This window comes from Salvelinus namaycush, chromosome 23 (genome assembly GCF_016432855.1).
Source record: "Salvelinus namaycush isolate Seneca chromosome 23, SaNama_1.0, whole genome shotgun sequence".
Taxonomy (NCBI): Eukaryota; Metazoa; Chordata; class Actinopteri; order Salmoniformes; family Salmonidae; genus Salvelinus; species Salvelinus namaycush.
The window spans coordinates 42,621,111-42,648,700 of record NC_052329.1 but is presented as its reverse complement, the minus strand read 5'-3'; the positions used below and the strand labels follow the sequence as shown (position 1 = coordinate 42,648,700).

General features: G+C 42.7%; 1 protein-coding gene across 1 annotated transcript in view; it reads right to left on the bottom strand.

Moving 5' to 3' along the window:
• Positions 1 to 242: 242 nt before the first annotated feature.
• The window catches only part of ano7 (anoctamin 7), a 48,215-nt gene continuing 20,867 nt past the window's right edge, over positions 243 to 27,590 (bottom strand). Inside the window, exons 14-23 of the mRNA XM_038961895.1 lie at positions 25,376 to 25,478; positions 25,158 to 25,269; positions 24,980 to 25,034; positions 12,986 to 13,083; positions 12,425 to 12,585; positions 4,676 to 4,881; positions 4,452 to 4,591; positions 4,235 to 4,325; positions 2,287 to 2,406; positions 243 to 407 (exon numbers count right to left, since the gene is read on the bottom strand). Coding sequence (XP_038817823.1) covers positions 243 to 407; positions 2,287 to 2,406; positions 4,235 to 4,325; positions 4,452 to 4,591; positions 4,676 to 4,881; positions 12,425 to 12,585; positions 12,986 to 13,083; positions 24,980 to 25,034; positions 25,158 to 25,269; positions 25,376 to 25,478 — 1,251 coding nt within the window. The remainder of the gene's footprint in view (positions 408 to 2,286; positions 2,407 to 4,234; positions 4,326 to 4,451; positions 4,592 to 4,675; positions 4,882 to 12,424; positions 12,586 to 12,985; positions 13,084 to 24,979; positions 25,035 to 25,157; positions 25,270 to 25,375; positions 25,479 to 27,590) is intronic.

Sequence of the window (27,590 nt, the reverse complement as noted above, 5' to 3'; positions counted from 1 at the left end):
AGAGTGGGGGGGATACTGCTGCTCAATATGGGTACAGTAAGCACAATGCAAAGCCTCAAACTCACTGCAGTCTGAAGAAATGATTAGTCCTGTTATTTGCCTTCTCCTCAGTCTTACAGTCATGACTTTTACCTGTCCATGTCACTGAAGATTGTTAGAAACACAGAGCTGAAAAATACATCTCATCACACCATCATGTGACCTTGAGCTGGCGCCCAAACGACCCCTGGGGAGGTCAGGGGTTAGAGCGGTGATCTGTCTGGGTCCTCTGGGATTGGATTCAGTAAGGGTGGTGGTGAGTTGCTCTCCCGGGGTGGAGACGCTGTGGAGGTTTGAGGTTTGGCTCTGTGTCGCAGCTCAGTGGACAGATTCTCCTTTTCAAGTAGGATGACAACCTTACCCAAAGCCTGCAACATACACGGTGTGAAACAATAAGAAAGCAAAGGGTGGATTCATTGACTCTGAAAAATTTGCTTAGAATTTTCTTCATATCATAGGATACAATGACTTTATATACATGGGAATTCATTTTCTGAGGTTAGCCAACAAAATACTCAACCAATGCACTATAATACAACATAATAATGCAGTACAAACATGCAGCGTTTACATGCTAGTCGGAACTAGGAAACTCTGAATTCCGTACTTGCTAACTGGTCGAACACTGCTTGTGTATAACTACAACCAGTTAGCAATTTATACATTTCAGAGTTTCCTAGTTCCGACTAGCACGTGTACGCGGCATATGTATTGTAGCCCACATGTCCTTTGTCACACTGTTCAACAGCCCAGTCATGGCTCTACCAATAGGGCGTTAGGGGTGGAGCCCCAGTAGATTTAATGTTCCAAAATATACTGTAGTCCAGTGGTATTCATACTTTTTCAACAGGAGCCAATTTTCTTCTTGTGACTCCACCCCAAATCTAATGACACAACTTTAAAATCAGTACATTTCAATTTTACATAAACATTCATTTATCAAAATTAAGAGAACTAAATACATTTACTCAATCAAATAAATTGTAAATGATCTTTCTAAAAAAAGTTTATATTGTCCAATACAATAATCTGTACTCTTAAATATATATTTTTTTATAAATATGGTGGCCCCACTGCAATTCCAACTTTGAATACCATGCGTAATCAATCGGGCTGTCCTGACCAGCCTGACTCACTGTGGCAACATTTATGTTTTTTATAAATAAAAATGTATCTTATCTTTAACTATGAATTGTTGAAAAAGGACTCATAAATAAGTATTTCACTGTTAGTCTACACCTGTTGACTAAGAAGCATGTGACAAATTAATTTGAGCGGTCTTCGCTCTGTGCAGTGATGTGGGAAGCATTTTTTTATTTTTCTGATGCTTGCGCCATGCGACCTGTCACCTTATTGGTCCACACAACTTCAGTCCCGCCTCTATTGTAATGTCATTGGTTAGGTGTGTCTCATTCTGACCGATCCAGTGTAGAGTCTTGCGCGTCTATACTTTTCTTCTGCAAATGATCGCTCATGGATGGGTATAGATCTTTTTGGGGCTTCTGACCGGGAGTCGGGACGGAAAATTGAGCATGCATCAGTCAATTCATTTTAATGTCATTCTGTTTTAAATCTGGCTCACAGTGCAGCTTAGGTTCTGGGATATTTTGTCGCATCTGACTGTTCCTTCTTAAAATTCCTTTGCATCAGTTTAGAGAGAGTGACAGCTTGGTGAAAAAGTTCTGTCATGGGTGTATCACAAAGCATGAACAAATGAATTAGCCAGCTAAAGTTATTTTGATAAACATTCAGAAATACTTTGGTCAAATTAACTAGTAACCTTTGATAAGGTAGAGTAAGCTAGCTAGAATTAGTAGCATGCCCATTTATATCTGAGCTAATATTTCAGAATATTTAGGAAAGTAAACTGGCTAGCCATCTCATCCTACTTTGTGATATCCACTAGTTATCCCGAGTAAGATCATTAGTTTTCATTTGTTGCGTCTGTGCTTAATCTGTTTTCCCTTCATCAATCAATCAGTGACCAGCCAATCAGTGACCGCTACTGCAAGGCATGTTTCAACTTTTATGTTGAGAAATTATGTGTATAGTAAAGTTGTTTCGATGATTGATAATGAGGAAGAAAATACACTATCTAATTGGTAGAAGAGTCAGCTGGGGTTATCATTGGTTAAAAAAAGAAGCCAAAATTACCCTGTGAATAATATAGAGATTTGATTGGTTAATCGGTTGGTTGATTGATCGATTGACTGACAGGTATCTAGAAAGAGGTACAGGGGTTCTCACCTCGTTCTCAGCCAGGGCCTCCTTGGCCATGTAGTGCTCCCTCTTAATTTTGATCTCCACATCCTCAGGTATATCAGGGACCATGAAGTCAATCAAACGACCGATGAAGAACACAACATGCTGAGCAAAGAGAAAGGGAAAAAAGAAAGAGAGCGAAGATGGACCAGGAAAGGAGACACATTATAAGCATACAGTGCATTCGGAAAGTATTCAGACCCCTTGACTTTTTCCATATTTTGTTACGTTACAGCCTTATTCTAAAATGGATTAAATTGTTTCCCCCCCCCTCAATCTACAGACAATACCCCATAATGACAAAGCAAAAACAGTTTTTTTAATGTTTGGAAATTGATTAAAAAAAGAACTGAAAAATCACATTTACTTAAGTATTCAGACCCTTTACTCAGTACTTTGTTGAAGCACATTTGGCAGTGATTACAGCCTCGTGTCTTCATGGGTATGACGCTAAAAGCTTGGCACACCTGTATTTGGGGTGTGTCTCCCATTCTTCTCTGCAGATCTGCTCATCTCTGTCAGGTGGGATGGCTGGGCCACTCCCAAAGCCACTCCTGCCTTGTCTTGGCAGTGTGCTTAGAAGGTTGGAAGGTTGATCCTTCGCCCTAGTCTAAGGTTCTGAGCACTCTGGAGCAGGTTATCATCAAGGATCTCTTTGTACTTTGCTCCGTTCATCTTTCCCTCGATCCTGACTAGTCGCCCAGTCCCTGCCACTGAAAAACATCCCCACAGCATGATGCTGCCACCACCATGTTTCACCGTAGGGATGGTGCCAGATTTTCTTCCAGATGTGATGCTTGGCATTCAGGACAAAAAGTTAAATCTTGGTTTCATCAGAGCTGAGATTCTTGTTTTTCATGGTCTGAGAGTTCTTTAGGTGCCTTTTGGCAAACTCCAAGCGGGATGTCATGTTCCTTTTACTGAGGAGTGGCTTCTGTCTGGCCACTCTACCATAAAGGCCTGATTGGTGGAGTGCTGCAGAGATGGTTGTCCTTCTGGAAGGTTCTCCTATCTCCACAGAGGAACTCTGTAGCACTGTCAGAGTGACCATCGGGTTCTTGGTCACCTCCCAGACCAAGGCCCTTCTCCCCCGATTCCTCAGTTTGGTCGAGCAGCCAGCTCTAGGAAGAGTGTTATTGGTTCAAAACTAGGAGGCCACTGTGTTCTTAAGGACCTTCAATGCTGAAGAAATGTTTTGGTACCCTTCCCCAGATCTGTGCCTCGACACAATCCTGTCTCGGAGCTCTACGGACAATTCCTTCGACCTCACGGCTTGGTTTTTGCTCTGACATGCACTGCCAACTGTGGGACCTTATATAGACAGGTGTGTGCCTTTCCAAATCATGTCCAATGAATTGAATTTACCACAGGTGGACTCCAATCAAGTTGTAGAAACATCTTAAGGATGATCAATGGAAACTGGATGCACCTGAGCTCAATTTCAAGTCTCATAGCATATGGTATCTGTTTTTAATTTTTTATACATTTGCAAAAATAAAAATAAAAACGGTTTATTCTTTGTTGTATTGGAGTATTGTGTGTAGATTTATCAGGGAAAAATCAATTTAATCAATTTTAGAACAAGGCTGCAACGTAACAAAATGTGGAAAAAGTCAAGGGGTCTGAATACTTTCTGAATGCACTGTATATGAACATTGTAACAAGCCTGTAAGCTTACTCAGATGCAATGTGTTGACTAGCCACAGTATAAAAATGAAACACCCTTCGGTTTTAAACCAATCAGTGGCAGTGCACACATTCTCAGAGCACACGACAAGGCACCTCAATCTCAATTCTCCAACATCCCTCAGCTCCTTAATAAAAATGCATTCACAGATAGACCTATAAACACTGAATTGGTCAATGAATTGCATTGAATCTGTACTGCAAAAGTCGTCCACATAATGACATAGCTCAACTCAACGGAACTTGCCTCAAAAATGATGACAAAGGCCAGCCGGCAAGCCAGAAGGTGGAAGTACTCCGGTCGAAAATGCCCATTTCTGTCCCTGTATCCTCGATATCTAAAAAAAAAACGAACAAAGAAATGCTAGATGACAATGCCAGTTGTAGAGTAATAGGAACAAAAAAATAACAACATTCACAAAATGCATATATACATTCATGGGTGATTATGAGTGTGTCTCTACCTGCATTGCGTGTTGTTGGCGTTAAAGTTGCTTGGGGAAGTACCCAGGGTGAAGTTAACATAACCCTTAAGGTTTCCATCATTGTTGTAGCGGTAGTAGAGGCGAGGCAGGAAGTCAGAAGTGAAAGCTATCAGGAAGGCCTGGCAGAGAGGCAGGAGTCTTCATTAAACCAAGCACACTTATAACATCACACAGACTCACACACACACACATAGTACACTTACATTACTAATGACAGCAAAGTAGGTGATGACTTGCAGGATGTCCAGCCAGATTCCAATGTCCTGAGCCCTTTCCGCTACGGGCCGTCTGTACTGACACACAAACTTCTGCGCGTCCAGACGCACCTCTACCCAGTTATTGATCAGGGCAAACAGCGGGGCAAGTGGACATGCCGCTACAAAGATGGTAATGAAGCCAAACTGCAGCACTGCAAAGAGGGGGGCAGTCAGCAGTCACCTTCTGCTTGTGTTGGGGTATGTTAAATGCATCTGTAATCTGAGCCATGTAGTAATGTACAATTCTGTTAAATTAATTAAATGATGGATAAGCAGAATATAGTGAAAATATTCTAAAATAATTTGTTAATTTGTCTATGTCATGGAAAGAGCAAGTGTTCTTAATGTTTTGTACACAGTATTTATACCCCTTGAATTTTTCCCCATTTTGTTGTGTTACAGCCTGAATTTAAAATGAATTAAATTAGATTTTTTTTGTCACTGGCCTAAACACAATATCCCACAATGTCAAAGTGGAATTGTGTTTTTAAAAATGAATAAAAAATAAAAAGTTGAAATGTTTGGACTCAATACAGTTGTCGGAAGTTTACATACACCTTAGCCAAATACATTTAAACTCAGTTTTTCACAATTCCTGACATTTAATCCTAGTAAAAATTCCCTGTTTTAGGCCAGTTAGGATCACCACTTTATTTTAAGAATGTGAAATGTCAGAATAATAGTAGAGATATTTATTTAATATTTTATTTCTTTCATCACAATCCCAGTGGGTCAGAAGTTTACATACACTCAATTAGTATTTGGTAGCATTGCCTTTAAATTGTTTAACTTGGGTCAAACGATTCGGGTAGCCTTCCACAAGCTTCCCACAATAAGTTGGGTGAATTTTGGCCCATTCCTCCTGACAGAGCTGGTGGAACTGAGTCAGGTTTGTAGGCCTCCATGCACGCACACACATTTTCAGTACTGCCCTCAAATTTTCTACAGGATTTCGCTAGTATTTTTGCATCACAACATTGAACTGTAAGGTGCCTCCAGTTTTTTAGATAGACTGGGTCTTTATATTTACCATCTGGGTCTTGTTTTAATAATAGAGAAATCAGACCTTCCTGCTGAGTACCTGATAGACTACCATTTCTATAGGAGTAGTTAAAACAATCTAACAATGGAGCTTTTTGTATTTAAAAAAATAGTTGACATACCTCTACCGGTATCCCATCAAGCCCTGGGGTTTTTCCAGACTGAAATGATTTAATAGCCTCATTTTTTATATGATTTGGAAAGAATTCCTTACCATAATCTTCATTCAGTGGGAAAGGATGAGACGGAAAAGAGAACATCTGCCTAAAGTAATTTGCTTCCTCTTTTAAAATCATCATTCGGAGAATCAGAGATGACTCCATCTTCAGTAATGAGTTTCTGCAAATTATTTTTGTTAGTGTTCCTGTATTGGAGATTCAGGAAGAATTTTGTGCATTTTCTCCATATTCCATCCAGTTTGCTTTATTTTTGTAATAGATTACATTAGATCGTTCTTGAATAAGTTCCTCAAGTTCTTTTTGTTTTTCCTCTAACTTGCTTTGTATCTCTGTTGTATCGTTTTTATTGCTATCTACCTGTACTATTAGTTCATGTATTTCCCTTGTTAGTCTTGTCTCTTTAGCCAGAAACTGCTTTTTTATTATTGATGAATATTGAATTGAATGACCCCTGAAGGTACATTTAAAGGAATCCAAACAATAAGGGGATTTGCTGAACCTATATTATACTGGAAAAATTCAGATATATAAGTTGTCCTCCAGTAAACTTTGATTAAATTTCCAATATTCCCGTCCATGTGGAAAATGTATAAGAGTTATGTGAAGGCCAATTAGATGATGATCCGATGGCATTCTGTCTCCTATTAAAACTTTTTTAACCTTTGATGCAAGAGAGAAAGAGACAAGAAAGTAGTCAAGACGACTAGCTTGATTAAGTCTCCTCCATGTATATCTCACTAGGTCGGGTTTTTTTATATAAATATCCACTATTTCTAATATGTCCATAATATTTGTGATTTTCTTAAGGGCACTGTGATGATAGTTTGTAGAGTGATTACCTTTACGGTACATTGAGGTACTTAACACTGTGTTATAGTCTCCTACCATAATTATTTGATCATTTGTTGCCTGTAAGTTCAATAAATTGGTATAAATGTTTTCGAAGAAGTGTGGATCATCCTGATTTGGACCACATAGATTAATGAGCCAAATCAATTTTTCGTCCAATTTCATATTCAAAAGGATCCACCTTCATTGCGAATCATTCCTGACTGTTTGCCCATTCAGATCGAAATTGTTGTAAAATAATATCATCACACTTTTTGAGTTCCTTTGTCCATGACAGACTATTATTTCACCACCCCATTCCCTTTTCCACGCAACTTAATCTAAGGAGTTTCCTGTAAACAGTATGTTATATTCCTTTTCTTTTAGCCATGTAAAGACTGATCTTTTTTAAAGATTTGCTATACCGTTATACAGTAGGTGACATGTAGGTGACATGTCCATGATAGCTATCTAATAACAATTGTTATGCTACAGTAGGTAATGGTTTGGCTTATCATGTTCATGTCTATGTAGAAGGAAGTGGCGAGGACTCAGGGACAGGTATCAGAGAGAGAGAAGAGCAGAGAAAGAGAAGAGGTCTGGGTCATCAGCTTTAGGCCAGCAGCCCTGGCGCTTCTGCCACAATCTTTCTTTTCTGGATACATTTATTGTGCCTAGGGCAACGAGTGGCAATTTCACAGCCAGACCCTTTACTACGTCATCTACAAGTGCGACCACCACCTCCACCGGTGCAGCGAGACCCTCTACAATGTCTACATCATCCACATGTATGACCACCACTGGTGCAGCCATGGAAGATGATGAAATGGAGGAAGCACCTCTGGATCTATGACCACCTGAGATTATTATGAACCTCACGGAAGTGACCACTGAGAACCTCGTTGAACAGGATATGGCCGTGGAGACAAACAACGAGAAAAACAGGGAGAGAAACAAAGAGGAACAATGTCACACCAGGCGTCATCGGAGGTACCAGCCCCCAGAGCCACCCAACTCATTTCAGCAGAGGCCCCTCCAAGCCGTCGAGAGGAATGCAGCCCAACCTGATGCTCACAGGAAGGAGGATGAAGAGACCCTCTTTGCCATGAGCCTGGTGCCAACCCTGAAGAGGCTGCCTCAGCAAAGAAAAGCAGCAGTCAAGGTTCAAATGTATCAGCTGCTTTTCAAAGCCGAGTTCAATGGTACTTTTTTTTTTCTCTCCACATCACAGGTAGTGTCATAAGTGTTGCGACAGTGAAGTAAAGTAGGTCATTTTTACAGTAAACCTATTCGGATAATTGGTATTTTAGATCAAAGGATTAATATGAGGCAAATGTATAGATGTTGTTTCTGGGTTGAAAATATCTTGAAACAACAGTTTGCTGTCTAAATATTTGCTTGTCATATTCATCTTTTGATCTGAAATACAAATTCCATGAGTAAACAGCAAGAATCACGAACTTTACCACACTGTTCCAATATTTATGCCACTAACTACACTATACAAGCAGTATTTAGTTAACATAAATCTCAACTTTTATGGTGTTATATTATGTAAATCTTGTATGTGTTGTTTTCTCTTCCCTTCCACCAATTTAGCCGACCAGCTGACAGGAAGGACAGGAAGAGGACAGGAAGAGGACAGGAAGAGGACAGGAAGGGGAGAGGAAGGGGAGAGGAGTGGCTGTTGTTTTGACCTCTCTCATTGTACCTTTCCTTTTACACACGTCAGTTCCCTTTAAATCCAGTCAATTCATAAAGTCATTTGTTTCTAAAGTCTTAGGATAGCACTCATTACTAGTGTTACATAGATTTCTGAATTGACAGAATTGAAACTCACCCACCGGAGAATTCACAGATGCTCTTGTTGGTCACTTACAAGACTAAAGGTGAATATATTTAATTTAAAACCACTTGAAAACAAGGGTGTTGAATCTTTTTGTGAAGTTTGACAAATTTTGACAATTTGGTTGTTGTAGCTGTGTTATGGCTGCACATTATATCATTTTTTCCAGAGACAGAAACACACACACACACACACACCTCTCCTCACCTGCCCAGGTGACATCAGGTAGGTGACCAGGTCACAGATAAATCTGCGATAATGGAGAATTTCTAAAATTAGTAGCTTGTTCAACCTCTCTTTTGTATCGTCTGAGATCCCCAAAGATTGGAACGCTGCCGCGGTCATCCCCCTCTTCAAAGGGGGAGACACTCTAGACCCAAACTGCTACAGACCTATATCTATTCTACCCTGCCTTTCTAAGGTCTTGGAAAGGCAAGTTAACAAACAGATCACCGACCATTTCGAATCCCACCGTACCTTCTCCGCTATGCAATCTGGTTTCTGAGCTGGTCACGGGTGCACCTCAGCCACGCTCAAGGTCCTAAACGATATCATTACCGCCATCGATAAGAGACAATACTGTGCAGCTGTATTCATCGACCTGGCAAGGCTTTCGACTCTGTCAATCACCATATTCTTATCGGCAGACTCAACAGCCTTGGTTTCTCAAATGACTGCCTAGCCTGGTTCACCAACTACTTCTCTGACAGAGTTCAGTGTGTCAAATCGGAGGGCCTGTTGTCCGGACCTCTGGCAGTCTCTATGGGGGTGCCACAGGGTTAAATCCTCGGGCCGACACTTTTCTCTGTATATATCAATGATGTCGCTCTTGCTCCTGGTGATTCTCTGATCCACCTCTAAGCAAACGACACCATTCTGTATAAATCTGGCCCTTCTTTGGACAATGCGTTAACTAACCTCCAGACGAGCTTCAATGCCATACAACTCTCCTTCCGTGGCCTCCAACTGCTCTTAAATGCAAGCAAAACGAAATGCATGCTCTTCAACCGATTGCTGCCCACACCTACCCACCCGTCCAGCATCACCACTCTGGACGGTTCTGACTAAGAATATGTGGACAACTACAAATACCTAGGTGTCTGGTTTGTCACGATCGTCTTGATGAGGAAGAGTGGACCAAGGCGCAGCGTGATAATGATACATCTTCCTTTTATTAGAGAGAAGATGAACACGAACGAAACACTTATACAAAACTAACAAAACAATAAACGACCGTGAAGCTACAAACGAAAGTGCACACACAAGCTACTAACGTTTAGACATAGACAATTACCCACAACAGCCTAATGCCTATGGCTGCCTTAAATATGGCTCCCAATCAGAGACAATGATAGACAGCTGTCTCTGATTGAGAACCATTCAGGCAACCATAGACATACCTAGACACCTACACTAAACACAACCCCATAAACTCTACCAAAACCCCCTAGACACTACAACCACCCAAGACGAGACAAATACACACAAACATCCCATGTCACACCCTGACCTAACTAAAATAATACAGAAAACAAAGATAACTAAGGCCAGGGCGTGACATGGTTAGACTGTAAACTCTCCTTCCAGACTCACATTAAGCATCTCCAATCCAAAATTAAATCTAGAATCGGCTTCCTATTTCGCAAACAAAGCTTCCTTCACTCATGCTGCCAAACATACCCTCGTAAAACTGACTATCCTACCGATCCTTGACTTCGGCGATGTCATTTACAAAATAGCCTCCAACACTCTACTCAGCAAATTGGATGTAGTCTATCACAGTGCGATCCATTTTGTCACCAAAGCCCCACATACTACCCACCACTGCGACCTGTATGCTCTTGTTGGCTGGCCCTCGCTTCATATCCGTTGCCAAACCCACTGGCTCCAGGTCATCTATAAGTCTTTGCTAGGTAAAGCCCCGCCTTATCTCAGCTCAGCGTCGTCCATGTTAGGGAGGGTTTAGCCGGGGTAGGCTGCCATTGTAAAATATGAATTTGTTCTTAATTGACTTGCCTAGTTAAATAAAGAATTTTAAAAATGAAGAAAATCGATACACAATACAGTAATTGAGTACATTGACACATCAAGTGGTTTGTGATGATGTGATGTGACGATCTGGCTGAGTTAAATGTAAAAGGAATGAATAGACCATTTCAGTTTTCACAAAAATAGTGCACTGGGCCTTTACTGGTCCTTTTTTCTGCATCCCCAAAACTATTTCCTGCGGCTATGCCTGTTTACAACAAGGCACTAATGTAATACAGCAAAAAATGTGCCAAATCAATTAACGGTTTGGGGCAAATCCAATACAACACATTACTGAGTACCACTCTCCATATTTTCAAGAATAGTGGTGGCTGCATCATGTTATGGGTATTCTTGTACTCAGAGGGAGTTTTTCAGAATAAAAAATTAATTGAATGGAGCTAAGCACAGGCAAAATCTTAAAAGAAAATCTATAATAACCTAAAACACAAGGCCAAATTTACACTGCTTACCAAGAAGACAGTGAATGTTCCTGAGTGGCTGTTACAGTTTTAAATCTACTTGAAAATCTATTGCAAGATCTGAAAATGGTTGTATAGCAATGATAAACAACCAATTTAACAGAGCTCAAAGAATTCTGAAAAGATGTTGCACAATCCAGGTGTGGAAAGCTCTTATGAGCTGTAATCGCTGCCAAAGGTGCTTCTGCAAAGTATTGACTGTGTGAATACTTATGTAAAATAGTTATTTCTGTATTTCATTTGCAATACAAACATCTTTTCACTTTGTAATTATGGGGTATTGTGTGTAGATGGGTGAGAAGATTAATATTTTTTTTAACCAATTTTGAATTCAGGCTGTGACACAACAAAATGTAGAATAAGTCAAGGGGTATAAATACTTTGATTGTACAAAACATTAAGAACACTTGCTCTTTCCACAATATAGACTGACCAAGTTAATTCAATGTGAAAAATAGGATCCCTTATTAATGTAATTTGTTAAATCCACTTAGATGAAGGGGAGGAGACAGGTTAAAGAAGGATTTTTAAGCCTCGAGACAATTGAGACACGGTTGTGTGTACTATTCAGAGGATGCCTTTGAACGGGGTATGGCAAGGCGCACTGATTTGTAGCTGCTGAATTTTCCACGCTCAACAGTTTCCTGTGTGCCTTAAGAATGGTCCACCACCCAAAATACACCCAGACAACTTGACACAATTGTGGGAAGCATTGGAGTCAACATGGGCCAGCATCCCAGTAGAACGCTTTCGACACCTTGTAGAGTCCATGCCCCGACAAATTGAGGCTGTTCTGAGGGCAAAAGGGGGGTTGCAACTCAATATAAGGAAGGTCTTCTTAATGTATTGTACACGACGTGTACTGTATATTCTGTATATTATCCTCCAGAGCAAGTGAATTCATTCATTTGGGTTATGGATTACACAGTCCGAGTAGGTTCTGCACAGCAATGTTTATTACCTACATGGCACATTAATCTTTGGGATGAGGGGACAGTTACATTGACTGGGGGAAGTAGAGCACGTGGGAAGCTAATTCTCCTCAACGGCTTAGTAGAATCATATTGTCAAGACCTAGGGGTTTCAACTGTGTTTCTCCATCAATGATCGCACACAGACTCCTGTCTATTTCAAATGTTAGGGTTCGTGTCAATGCCAGTTACCCAGATAACCTCACTTATACAAGAGTAACAAAAATCACAAGAGTAATTCCTTGTCCAATAAGAAATCGACGATTGCATTTTCCATTTAAAATAGTTTTAAAACATTGTGTGCCCTATTGCCCACTCACCCATTTCCAGATATTCATCGAACAGTCCCTCACACAGCAGGAGCTCATAGTCGGTCTCCCAGGGTGCAGCATCCTGTGTCTGTCCTCCCTCTTTCACCTTCCCATCTTCAGCTCTAACCTTAGGATGGATCTTGCGCTTCTGCCACCAAGCCTTTAGTTTTCTATCAAAAGGAGAGAGATTTTACCTTAACGAGCACAGAAGCAGTGCATAGGTCCTTTATGTGGGCAAGACCATTACAATAACTTACTCCCACCGGGCACAGATGTCAGTTCATCAAACGTAGTTTAAATTGACATTTGGTTGATTTGTCGTCAACTAATATGAATTCAACATTAAATCAACAGAAAATGTCACCGTGTCATTGGATTTAGGTAAAAAATTGGGTGGAAAAAAAGACAAATCCAATCAGTTTTCAACATTGATTCAGCGTCATCGCATTTAATTTTCTTGTTGAAATGACATGGAAACAACATTGATTCAACCAGTTTTTCCCAAGTGTATTGAGATTGTGATTGGATTTTAGACAAAACTGGGGGAAGCTGTAGGATTACACGACTCACGGCATGATAAACTCCTGAATGTTGTTGATGACCTGTTTTCCCACCATGATGACCAGTAGCTCCTGGGCCAGTTCAATGAGACAGCCCCCAGCACCGCACTGCAAACAACAATACACACTGACAGGTTATGCACACAGGCACGCATGCACGCACACACACACACACACACACACACACACACACACACACACACACACACACACACACACACACACACACACACACACACACACACACACACACACACACACACACACACACACACTCACAGGCTGATAAAGACAGCAAAGGTACATCCCAGCAAACAGTGAACATTGCTACAGGTCCCTTAGCATGGCAGCATCCCATACAAAACAGAACTATGAATCTCTTGAGGCCTACTTGGATATACCTGGGCACCCTACCCTGCACTGGGACATGATCTGAGAAAACACCTGCCTACTGTGGCTTTCATCTTTCCACTTGACATTGTGCATTGGATGTTTTTGGACAACTACCAAACTTGAACTCCACTTGGATTTACCCTTTTCGACTCTCCCGCAGCCCCGTGTAGCGCTTGCCACCCTTCTGGCTTTCCACCGGCCTGTACTGGAAACTACATCCCCTCCAAGGTGCTTCTCTCCTGGCTATAATACTGGTAACATGTGTTGCTGTTTTGATGGGCCCCAGCATTTAATTGCATCCAGTAAGTCACCCCTCTCTCCTTGCTGTTGTTATGTTGGCCAGTTTTGTGCCTTGGTTGTGTTGATTGTGGGTCCTAGTGCTGCCTTTTAGTCTATGGTTGGGTTCTGGCTTGCTGCCTATAACTGTGGTGATCCTACAAACTGTGTGATTCAAACTGACTATCACACTGTGGATTGACTGATTTTAAGCTGATTCCTCGCCAACCTTTTTTATTTGCGTGGATTTTAACTGAATACTTCCAAAATGGCGTCTTGGATGATAAGTGAAATATACCTGCTGGAACGTGTGCTACGGGTGGGTGTTGCTATGGTGACCAGTGAGATGACATAAGGCAGAGCTATACCTAGCAAAGACTTGTAGATGACCTGGAGCCAGTGGGATTGCGACGAATATGTAGCGAGGACCAGCCAACGAGAGCATACAGGTCGCAGTGGTGGGTAGTATATGGGGCTTTGGTGACAAATCGGACGACACTGTGATAGACTGCATCCAATTTGCTGAGTAGAGTTTTGGAGGCTATTTTGTAAATGAAATCGCCGAAGTCAAGGATCGGTAGGATAGTCAGTTTTACGAGGGTATGTTTGGCAGCATGAGTGAAGGAGGTTTTGTTTGCGAAATAGGAAGCTGATTCTAGATTTAACTTTGGATTGGAGATGCTTAATGTGATTCTGGAAGGAGAGTTTACAGTCTAGTCAGACACCTAGGTATTTATAGTTGTCCACATATTCTAAGTCAGAACCGTCCAGAGTGGTGATGCTAGTTGGGCGGGTGGGTGCGGGCAGCAATCGGTTGAAGAGCATGCATTTCGTTTTACTAGTATTTAAGAGCAGTTGGAGGCCATGGAAGGAGTGCTGTATGGCGTTGAAGCTCGTTTGGAGGTTTGTTAACACAGTTTCCAAAGAAGGGCCAGATGTATACAGAATGGTGTCGTCTGCGTAAAGGTGGAGGAAAGAATCACCAGCAGCAAGAGCGACATCATTGATATATAGAGAGAAAAGAGTCGGCCCGAGGATTGAACCCTGTGGCACCCCCATAGAGACTGCCAGAGGTCCGGACAACAGGCCCTCCGATATGACACACTGAACTCTATCTGAGAAGTAGTTAGTGAACCAGGCAAGGCATTAGAGAGGCATTAGAGAAACCAAGGTCGTTGAGTCTGCCGATAAGAATAAGGTGATTGACAGAGTCAAAAGCCTTGGTCAGGTCGATGAAGATGGCTGCACAGTACTGTCTTTTCTTGATGGCGGTTATGATATCATTAAGGGGTGGCTGAGGTGCACCCGTGACCAACTCGGAAACCAGATTGCATAGCGGAGAAGGTACGGTGGGATTCGAAATGGTTGGTGATCTGTTTGTTCACTTGGATTTCGAAGACTTTAGAAAGGCAGGGCAGGATGGATATAGGTCTGTAACAGTTTTGGTCTAGAGTGTCCCCCTCTTTGAAGAGGGGGATGACCGCGGCCACTTTCCAATCTTTAGGAATCTCAGACGATACGAAAGAGAGGTTGAACAGACTAGTAATAGGGGTTGCAACAATGGCGGCAGATAATTTTAGGAAGAGTGGGTCCATATTGTCTAGCCCAGCTGATTTGTAGTGAAGGATGTCTGGATTTGGGTGAAGGAGATGCGGGGGGGGGGGGCTTGGGCCAGTTGCTGCGGGGGTTGCAGAACTGTTGGCCGGTGTTGGGTCAGCCAGGTGGAAAGCATGGCCAGCCGTAGAGAAATGCTTATTGAAATTCTCGATTATCGTGGATTTATCAGTGGTAACAGTTTCCTAGTCTCAGTGCAGTGGGCAGCTGAGAGGAGGTACTCTTATTCTCCTTGGACTTTAGTGTCCCAAAACTTTTTAGAATTAGTGCTGCAGGATGCACATTTCTCTTTGAAAAAGCTAGCCTTTGCTTTCCTAACTGACTGTGTATATTGGTTCCTGACTTCCTTGAAAAGTTGCATATCGCGGGGACAGTTCGATGCTAGTGCAGTATGCCACAGGGTGTTTTTGTGCTGGTCAAGAGCAAACAAGTCTGGAGTGAACCAAGGGCTATATCTGTTCTTAGTTCTACATTTTTTGAAAGGGGCATGCTTATTTAAGTTGGTGAGGAAAGCACTTTTAAAGAACAACCAGGCATCCTCTACAGACAGATGAGGTCAATATCCTTCCAGGATACACGTGCCAGGTCGATTAGAAAGGCCTGCTCGCAGAAGTGTTTTAGGGAGCGTTTGACAGTGATGAGGGGTGGTCATTTGACCGCAGACCCATAACGGACGTAGGCAATGAGGCAGTGATTGCTGAGATCCTGGTTAAAAACAGCAGAGGTGTATTTAGAGGGCAAGTTGGTCAGGATGATATCTATGAGGGGGCCCATGTTTACTTATTTGGGGTTGTACCTGGTTAGGTTCCTTGATAATTTGAGTGAGATTGAGGGCATCTAGCTTAGATTGTAGGACGGCCGGGGTGTTAAGCATATCCCAATTTAGGTCACCTAGCAGTACGAACTCTGACAATAGATGGGGGGCAATCAATTCACATATGGTGTCCAGGGCACAGCTGGGAGCTGAGGGGGGTCTATAGCAAGCGGCAATGGTGAGGGACTTATTTCTGGAGAGATGGATCTTTAAATGTAAAAGCTTGAACTGTTTGGGCATAGACCTGGATAGTATGACAGAACTCTGCAGGCTATCTCTACAGTAGATTGCAATTCTGCCCCATTTAGCAGTTCTGTCTTGACAGAAAATGTTGTAATTGGGGATGGAAGTTTCAGAATTTTTGGTGGCCTTCGTAAGCCAGGATTTAGACACGGCTAGGACATCAGGGTTGACGGAGTGTGCTAAAGCAGTGAATAAAGCAAACTTGGGGAGGAGGCTTCTGATGTTAACATGCATGAACCCAAGGCTTTTACGGTTGCAGAAGTCAACAAATGAGAGCACCTGGGGACACACAGGGCCTGGCTTAACCTCTACATCACCAGAGGAACAGAGTAGGAGTAGGATGAGGGTACGGCTAAAGGCTATAAGAACTGGTTGTCTAGTGCTTTAGGAACAGAGAATAAAAGGAGCAGGTTTCTGGGCGTGGTAGGATAGATTCAGGGCGTAGTGTACAGACAAGGGTATGGTAGGGTGTGAGTACAGTGGGGGTAAACCTAGGCATTGAGTGACGATGAGAGAGGTTGCGTCTCTGTAGGCGCCAGTTAAGCTAGGTGCGGTCTCCGCATGTGTGGGGGGTGGGACAAGGGAGCTTTCTGAGTTATGTTGAGCAGGACTAGGGATTCCGCAGAAAATTAAAACAATGAGAGCTGCCCTTAACAACAGTATACAAGGCATAATGACATTAGAGAGAGGCATAAAGCAATCACAGGTGTTGATTGGGAGAGCTAAGACAACAACGGGTGAGACAACAACGGGTAAACAGCTAAAACAACAACAGCGGGTAAATGGTGATGAATCGGCGGAGAGGGTCAGTTAGCTACACACAGGGCCTGAGTTGGAGGCTGGGGCCGACAGATAAACAAAATGAAGTACCGTGTTAATGAACAGTCCAGCAGGCATCAGCTGTGTAGCTGAGTGATCATAGGGTCCAATGAGCAGCAATAGATGAAACAGGGAGCTGTTCGGTAGTCAATTACTACGCTAGGTGAGCGGGAGACACAGGCGTTCAGGAAGCTAGCAGGCCGGGGCTAGAAGGTGGATCTTCACCACATCCACGATGCAGAGGCCGGTTGAGAGCACATCGGCTGAATTACGTCAGCAGATCAGCAGACCAGTCGTGATGGATCGGCGGAGCTCTGTGTCGACAAAGGGTCCAGGCCAATTGGCTAGAGAGGCATTGTATTTGGTGTACTTCATTTGCTAGCCGGGAGATGGGCCTAGCTCGAGGCTAACTGGTGCATGGACACGGGCGTTAGCCGAAATAGCCACTCGGTAGCAGCTAGCTAGCTGCAAAGATCCGGTGTAATGGTCCAGAGCTTGCGGCAGGAATCCGGTGATGTAGTGGGGAAAAAAGGCAGTCCGATATGCTCAGGGCTGATATCGTGCTGTGCAGACTGGCAGGTGTTATCCGGGCTAAAGCGGCTGGTGTCCTAGCTAAAGGTAAAGACCACTAGCAGTGGCTAACAATGACTAAATAGTTAGTAGCTAATTAGCTGGCTAGCTCCTGATGGAGGTTCCAGTTCTAATGTTAAAAAAAAGCTGATCCGTACCACATTGGGTGAGGCGGGTTGCAGGAAGGTATATTTAATTCGAAAATGGAAAAAAGAGATTGAAATATAATGAAATGTATTCAAAAAAATGAAAAGACTGAATATACCTTACTGCTGCACCATCTTGGATATACACAAAATTGCTCGAAGTAGCCCACGTTAAACATATGTAGCTTAAGAAACAAGGTTCATGAAATTAATAATTTGCTAGTAACAGATGACATTCATATTCTGACAATATCTGAAACTCACTTAGGCAAAGTGGGTGGGGTTATATCCTTCCTGTTTGGCCCTGTCCGGGGGTTTCATCAGTTGGGGCCACAGTGTCTCCTGACCCCTCCTGTCTCAGCCTCCAGTATTTATGCTGCAGTAGTTTATGTGTCGGGGGGCTAGGGTCAGTCTGTTATACCTGGAGTACTTCTCCTGTCTTATCCGGTGTCCTGTGTGAATTTAAGTATGCTCTCTCTAATTCTCTCTTTCTCTCTTTCTTTCTCTCTCTCCGAGGACCTGAGCCCTAGGACCATGCCTCAGGACTACCTGGCAGGATGACTCCTTGCTGTCCCCAGTCCACCTGGCCGTGCTGCTGCTCCAGTTTCAACTGTTCTGCATGCGGCTATGGAACCCTGACCTGTTCACCGGACGTGCTATCTGTCCCAGTCCTGCTGTTTTCAACTCTCTAGAGACCGCAGGAGCGGTAGAGATACTCTTAATGATCGGCTATGAAAAGCCAACTGACATTTACTCCTGAGGTGCTGACCTGTTGCACCCTCGACAACTACTGTGATTGTTATTAGTTGACCATGCTGGTCATTTATGAACATTTGAACATCTTGGCCATGTTCTGTTATAATCTCCACCCGGCACAGCCAGAAGAGGACTGGCCACCCCTCATAGCCTGGTTCCTCTCTAGGTTTCTTCCTAGGTTCTGGCCTTTCTAGAGAGTTTTTCCTAGCCACCGTGCTTCTACACCTGCATTGCTTGCTGTTTGGGGTTTTAGGCTGGGTTTCTGTACAGCACTTTGAGATATCAGCTGATGTACGAAGGGCTTTATAAATACATTTGATTTGATTTGACTGCCTCTTCACCATGTCGCCACTCTCTGACTGACAGGCCAGGGCTGCCCTGCAGTGACCCCACCTTAGTGAAGTCACCTCTCCCCTCCCATCTCACCCGCTCTTCCCATCCTACACCGATCTCCCATCCTGGCACCCACCCCCCACCCCCCTTGGAGAATAAAGGAGCAAGGACGCTTTAGGAGGAGCTGGCGATCCTGCATCCCAGTGGAGTCATGTCACACACCGTGAGCCCAGCGCAAGGCAGCGGTCTTTGGTGAATGGGGCTGAAATGACTTTATCCCATCATGCTGACCAACAGTTTCTCCCATCTGCTTCCAGAGATTCCTGGTCCTTGGTCCTCTACCCTGTCTCCTGAGGGTCCAACTCAGGGGTTTCTAGCATAGGCCCGTACCTCCCGGGCTCCCTCACACATCAGGCCTTGAGGGTGTCTGAGGCTCCAGCTATTAGATCTGCTATTGTTAGCTCAAAAGAGGATCTCACTGTGGTCTGCTCATCCAGTGTTTTTCGTTCAAATGTGAATTCCATAAACTTGAATAACCACTTGGTTTTCAAATCACGTAGAGGGCTTGGGCTGTTGCACGATAGCAACCAAAGCCCATGTAAGTCAGTTTATAATAATTGGTTACTCTGAGACTTCCTCATATTGACATGGACTGTGGCCCTATGGCCTTATGGTGCTAACCTTGGAAAAGTAATTCCAATTTCTTCTCCTTCCTCTATTACTAATAGAGATAGACCAAGTGGTGCAGTTCCTATGCAATCTTATAGCCATACCAACTACTATATATCAATATCAACTGCCTATTTGTCACGATTTCCGTAAGAACATTCGGACCAAAGCGCAGCGTGAAATCAGTTCGACATTTTATTTGAAGTGAACCGCACAAACAACAATAAAGAACAAACGAAATGTTCTGGAGTGCTCACAGGCATCAACGCAAAAAGAAGATCCCACAAAACACAGTGGGGAAATGGCTGCCTAAATTTGATCCCCAATCAGAGACACTTGCCCTAAAATCTGAGCTACTATCTTTAAGCCTTTGTCTGGGAAAAATGTATCCATAACTGTTATAGGAGTCTAACATCCTCCCTCGGCTAACCTTAGTGCACTCGAGGAGTTAACTACACTATATACACTAGATGTCGACACCCCTTCAAATTAGTGGATTCGGCTATTTCAGCCACAACCATTGCTGACAGGTGTATAAAATCACACAGACATGCAATCTCCATAGACAAACATTGGCAGTAGAATGGACTTAATGAAGAGCTCAATGAGTTTCATCGTGGCATCACCATAGGATGCCACCTTTCCAACTACTCAGTTTGTCAAATTTCAGCCCAGCTAGAGCTGCCCCGGTCAACTGTAAGTGCTGTTATGAAGGAAGTGGAGACGTCTAGGAGCAACAGCAGCTCAGACGCAATCTGGTAGGCCACGCAAGCTCACAGAATGGGACTGCCAAGGGCTGAAGCGCGTAGTGCGTAAAAATCGGTTGTCCTCGGTTGCAACACTCACTACCGAGTTCCAAAGTCCTCTGGAAGCAACGCCAGCACAAGTACTGTTCGTCAGGAGCTTCATGAAATGGGTTTCCATGGCCGAGCAGCCACGCACAAGCCTAAAAACACAATGCGCAATGCCAAGCGCTGCTGGAGTGGCGTAAAGCTCGCCGCCATTGGACTCTGGAGCAGTGGAAACGCGTTCTCTGGAGTGATGAATCACACTTCACCAATGTAAAGTTTGGTGGAGGAGGAATAATGGTCTGGGGCTGTTATTCATGGTTTGGACTAGGCCCCTTAGTTCCAGTGAAGGGAAATCTTACCGCTGCAACATTCAATGACATTCTAGATGATTCTGTGCTTCCAACTTGGTGGCAACCGTTTAGGGAAGGCTCTTTCCTGTTTGAGCATGACAATGCCCCCATGCACAAAGTGAGGTCCATACAGAAATGATTTGTCAAGATCGGGTGGGAGACAGGGCCCTGACCTCAACTCCATCGAACAACTTTGGAACGCCGACTGCGAGCCAGGCCTAATCGCCCAACATCAGTGCCTGACCTCACTAATGCTCTTGGAAGCAAGTCCCCGCAGCAGTGTTCCAACATCTTGTGGAAAGCCTTCCCAGAAGAGTGGAGGCAGCAGAGGGGGGACTAACTTCCATATTAATGCCCATGGTTTTGGAATGAGATGTTGACGACCAAGTGTCCACATACTTTTGGTCATGTAGTTTACTAAGTTTACATGTAATTTACTAAAGAAGTGTTTATCCTGGGTGACCTAAATTATGATTAAAAGTGCTTCAGACAATATAATAAACATGTGTAATTATCAAAACCTAACACAGCTGGTGACTAAGCCTACACTCTCCAACCCTAGAGATCCTTCAAAGTCCTCTTTGCTTCATCTTATTTTAATGAATACACCAGAGAAATATGTTTCTACTGGTGTTTTCTCCCAAGACATTAGTGATCATTGCCCAGTTGTGCCTCTTGTCATCACAAAGAGGAACTTTAAAAACTTCAGTGAACAGGCTTTTTTACATGATCTTTATTTTAGTGACCTTGATTGTAGCTATCCCTGAAACTGATTTAGCTTTGAGTCTCTTTGCAGATGTATTCAATACTATTGTGGATAATCATGCTCCTTTCAAAAACGTAAGGGTTAACGGTAGATCGGATTCCTGGTACACTCCGGAATTATCAAAGTCATTTATAAAAGAGATGATGCTTGGGTCAAGGCCAGGAACACAGGCTTATGCCCGGACTGGCAAGCTTTTAAGCAACTGATAAAAATCAGAAAGGCTAAATCTGTGTAATCGCTCTTTCAGATTGTAATAGGAACCCAGCTAAATTCTGGAAAACTGGAAAATCCTGAAGGGTTCAACTTCCTCTCTGCCACAACAAATTAATTCAGACACTAGCCTCTTTACAGAAATAAATGCCATCATTAATCACCGTTTTATCTCTTTGTAAGAACTTCTAAGTGTATTCACAATGATATTGGGCTGAGAGTCCTGGACGCTTTGAGAGCAATAACAAATCCACAGGGGCCGACAAATTGGATCCTGGTCTGCTTTAGTGTGCAGCGCCCATCATTTTTGGCTCAATAACCCAAATGTTTATTTAACATTGTTATCAGGAAATTTTCTAAAAGTATGGAAACCAGCTCTTGTGCTGCCACTCCATAAGGGCGGGATATTAGAGATCTAATCTTATCATCCCATTTCAAGTCTTCCTTGTCTAGCTAACATTCTCAAATCCTTGGTAAATGTACATTTTTCTTTTTGTTATCTGAGAAATGTATTTTGAATGTAAATCAATCAGGGTTTAGGCCTGGGCTTAGCACAATTACCGCAACCACTTTAGTTATTAATGATCTTGTCAATGCTTTAGACACTAAAATGAAATGTGCTGCTTTGTTTGTGGACCTGTCAAAAGCTCTTGATACTGTTGATCATGCTATTTTATTGAATAAGTTGTCCTGCGCTCTGACGCCTGTTCTTGGTTTCATGATTATCTTTGTGACAGAACTCAAAAAATCGTGATGGATGGGGTTAAGTCTGAATTTCTTGAAGTGCATAAAGGTGTACAACAGGGGTCGATTTTGGGGCCTGTCCTTTTCACTACTTACAGTGCATTCGGAAAGTATTCAGACCCCTTGACTTTTCCACATGTTGTTACGTTACAGCCTTGTTCTAAAATTGATTAAATTGTTTTTTCTCATCAATCTAAAAACAATACCCCATAATGACAAAGCAAAAACAGGTTTGTATACATTTTTGCAAATGTATAAAAATATGCACATGAGTACTCAGGCTCTTTACTCAATACTTTGTTGAGACACCTTTGGCAGCGATTACAGCCGTGAGTCTTCTTGGGTATGACGCTACAAGCTTGGCAAACCTGTATTTGGGGAGTTTCTCCCATTCTTCTCTGCAGATCCTCTCAAGCTCTGTCAGGTTGGATGGGGAGCGTCACTGCACAGCTATTTTCAGGTCTCTACAGAGATGTTCGATCAGTTTCAAGTCCAAGCTCTGGCTGGGCCACTCAAGGACATTCAGAGACTCCCGAAGTCACTCCTGCGATGTCTTGGCTGTGTGCTTAGGGTCATTGTCCTGTTGGAAGGTGAACCATTGCCCCAGCCTGAGGTCCTGAGCGTCCTAAGCGTCCTAAGGTTTTCATCAAGGATCTCTCTGTACTTTGCTCCATTCATCCAACCCTCAATCCCGACTAGTCTCCCAGTCCCTGCCACTGAAAAATATCCCCACAGCATGATGCTGCCACCACCACCATGCTTTACCGTAGGGATGGTGCCAGATGATGCCAGAAGCCAGCAGCATACCACCCTGCATACCACTGCTGGCTTGCTTCTGAAGCTAAGCAGGATTGGTTCTGGTCAGTCCCTGGATGGGAGACCAGATGCTGCTGGAAGTGGTGTTGGAGGGCCAGTAGGAGGCACTCTTTCCTCTGGTCTAAAAAATATCCCAATGCCCCAGGGCAGTGATTGGGGACACTGCCCTGTGTAGGGTGCCATCTTTCGGATGGGACGTTGAAACGGGTGTCCTGACTCTCTGAGGTCATTAAAGATCCCATGGCACTTATTGTAAGAGTAGGGGTGTTAACCCCGGTGCCCTGGCTAAATTCCCAATCTGGCCCTCAAACCATCATGGTCACCTAATAATCCCCAGTTTACATTTGGCTCATTCCTCCCCCTCCTCTCCCCTGTAACTATTCCCCAGGTCGTTGCTGTAAATGAGAATGTGTTCTCAGTCAACTTACCTGGTAAAATAATGGATAAATAAAAAGGTGTTTCCTCCAGACATGACGCTTGACATTCAAGCCAAAAGGTTCAATCTTGGTTTCATCAGAGCAGAAAATCTTGTTTCTCATGGTCTGAGAGTCTTTAGGTGCCTTTTGGCAAACTCATGTGCCTTTTACTGAGGAGTGGCTTCCGTCTGGCCACTACCATAAAGGCCTGATTGGTGGAGTGCTGCAAAGATGGTTGTCCTTCTGGAAGGTTCTCCCATCTCCAGAGAGGAACTCTTGAGCTCTCTCAGAGTGACCATCGAGTTCTTGGTCACCTCCCTGACCAAGGCCAGTTCTAGGAAGAGTGTTGGTGGTACCAAACTTCTTCCATTTAAGAATGATGGAGGCCAATGCTGCAGAAATCTTTGTTGGTACCCTTCCCCAGATCTGTGCCTCGACACAATCCTGTCTCAGAGCTGTACGGACAATTCCTTCGACCTGATGGCTTGGTTTTTGCTCTGACATGCACTGTCAACTGTGGGACCTTATATAGACAGGTGTGTCCCTTTCCAAATCATGTCCAATCAATTGAATTTACCACAGGTGGATTCCAATCAAGTTGTAGAAACATCTCAAGGATGGTCAATTGAAACAGGATGCACTTGAGCTAAATTTCGAATCTCATCGCAAAGGGTCTGAATACTTATGTAAATAAGGTATTTCTATTTTTTATTTTTATAAACGAGCAAAAATGTCTAAACCTGTTTTCTCTTCTTCATTATAGGGTATAGTGTTTCGATTGAATAGGATAAAAAAATATCAATTTTAGAATAAGGCTGTAATGTAACAAAATGTGGAAAAGGGGAAGGGATCTGAGTACTTTCCGAATGCACTGTATAGTGTTTAATGTGTATTTTATATTGTATTACACAGGTTGCATTTGGAAAAGAGACTTCTATGTCTCAATATGTTTTCCCTGTCAAAATAAAGGTTAAATAAAAACATTTTTGAAATTGCCACAACAAACATTATTTGATCAACATTAGTAGGACATACTATAATGGTTATAGGAACATTTGGAGAAAAAAAATCTAAAATGATTTTTTTTTTAAACACTTCTAGAATGTGTTAACCAAACCTTCATGGTGAAAACATTATAGATGTGTCATGGGAACATCCCTGGGAATCTCTGGCAAACTTTCAGGTAACTTTGTGACTAACACTCTGGGAATGCAAGGCAAACTAGAAATTGTTTGCTGGGAAGTTAAGTACGTTTTAGTATGTAAAAACAACACTCACATCCTCATTCCGTATTCCCAAGAGATTGTAGTAGTTGCCAGGGTAACCAACAAACCTGCAAAACATAGGAGTTTGCTGAGGACGAGCCACATTTTCATTGTACTGTGAGGGTCTATAAATACAGGACCTTTCAATACATACGGCTCATTTGTGCCTTGACGTTGTTTGATCTACTCACCGGCCTTTGAAAAAGGCAATGTAGACTGGGGAGGAGTAGAAGTTGACAAACTGGAAGATGAAGACCTTGAGAATAAACATGTCCTCATATTTGGTCTGTGTGCGGTGCATCTCTGTTGATATGACAAAGCAAAAAGAATGAGCAAACATTGGTAATTAAATCACAGATTTATCTTCCATCTGAGCGACGATTGACAAGAGCCGGACTTGCTGACTCACCCCAACGCGTTAAGACTTGGGCAAGGTAGATGTAGACCCGGGAGAGCATGAGGATCACCAGAAGATTCAGCACGGACCCTGTGAGACTGGCTATCCGACCAGCCTGCCGAGATAGGTACAGTACTAGTATTATTAAAATAATATGATTTAATGAAATTCTATTATATACAGTGCATTTGGAAGGTATTCAGACCCCTTGACTTTTTTCAAATTTTGTTACATTACAGCCTTATCCTAAAATGGATTAAATAGTTTTTTCCCCTAATCAATCTACATACAATACACCATAATGACGAAGCAAAAAAAGTTTTAAATATGACATTTACATAAGTATTCAGACCCCTTTACTCAGTACTTTCTTGAAGTACCTTTGGCAGCGATTACAGCCTTGAGTTTTCTTGCGTATGACGCTACAAGCTTGGCACAACTATATTTGGGGAGTTTCTCCCATTCTTCTCTGCAGATCCTCTCAAGCTCTGTCAGGATGGGGGGCGTCGCTGCACAGCTATTTTCAGGTCACTCAAGAGATGTTCGATCGGGTTCAAGTCCGGGCTCTGGCTGGGCCACTCAAGGACATTCAAAGACTTGTCCCGAAGCCACTCCTGCGTTGTCCTGGCTGTGTGATTATGGTCATTATCTTGTTGGAAGGGGAAGCTCCTTTGCCCCAGTCTGAGGTCTTGAGCGCTCTGAAGCAGGTTTTCATCAAGAATCTCTCTGTACTTTGCTCCGTTCATCTTTCCCTCAATTCTGACTAGTCTCCCAGTCCCTGCTGCTGAAAAACATCACGACAGCATGATGCTGCCACCACAATGCTTCACCGTAGGGATTGTGCCAGGTTTCCTCCAGACGTGATGCTTGGCATTCAGGCCAAAGAGTTCAATCTTGGTTTCATCAGACCAGAGAATATTGTTTCTCATGGTTTGAGAGGCTTTAGGCTCCTTTTGGCAAACTCCAAGCGGGCTGTCATGTGCCTTTTACTGAGGACTGGCTTCTGTCTGGCCACTCTACCATAAAGGCCCCAAATGGGCCCCGAGTGCTGCAGAGATGGTTGTCCTTCTGGAAGGTTCTTCCATCTCCACAGACGAACTCTAGCGCTCTGTCAGAGTGACCATCAGGTTCTTGGTCAGCTCCCTAACCAAGGCCCTCCTCCCAATTGCTCAGTTTGGCCGGGCGGCCAGCTCAGTTGTAGAAACATCTCAAGAGTGATTAATGGAAACAGGCTGCACCTGAGCTCAATTGTGAGTCTCATAGCAAAGGGTCTGAATACTTATGCAAATAAGGTATGTTTTCCATTTTTTGTAAATTAGCAAGCATTTCTAAAAATCCGTCATTATGAGGCTGTAATCGCTGCCAAAGGTGCTTCAACAAAGTACCGAGTAAAGGGTCTAAATACTTATGTAAATGTGATATTTCAGTTGGTTTTAAAAATATATTTTCCAACATTTCTAAAAACCTGTGTTTTTCTTTGTCATTATGGGGTATTGTGTGTAGATTGATGAGGGGGGAAAACAATTTAATCTATTTTAGAATAAGGCTGTAACGTAACAAAATGTAGAAAAAGTCAAGGAATAATACCATTCAAAAGTCTGAATACCATTCAAAAGTTTGGTGTCACTTAGAAATGTATTTTTTTTTTTAAAGAAAAGCACATTTTTTGTCCATTGAAATAACATCAAATTGATCATAAATACAGTGTGGACATTGTTAATGTTGTAAATGACTATTGTATACATACATATATAATGACTATATATACAGTTGAAGTCGGAAGTTTACATACACTTAGGTTGGAGTCATTAAAACGCGTTTTTCAACCACTCCACAAATTTCTTGTTAAAAAATGGCAAGTCAGTTAGGACATTTACTTTGTGCATGACACAAGTAGTTTTTCCAACAATTGTTTACAGATAGATTATTTCACTTATAATTCACTCTATCAAAATTTCAGTTGGTCAGAAGTTTGCATACACTAAGATGACTGCCTTTAAACAGCTTGGAAAATTCCATAAAATTATGTCATGGCTTTAGAAGCTCCAGGTACATACATATACAGTTGAAGTCGGAAGTTTACGTACACCTTAGCCAAATACATTGAAATAAAGTTTTTCACAATTCCTGACATTTAATCCTTCCCTGTTTTAGGTCAGTTAGGATCACCACTTTGTTTTAAGAATGTGAAATGTCAGAATAATAGTAGAGAGAATGATTTATTTCA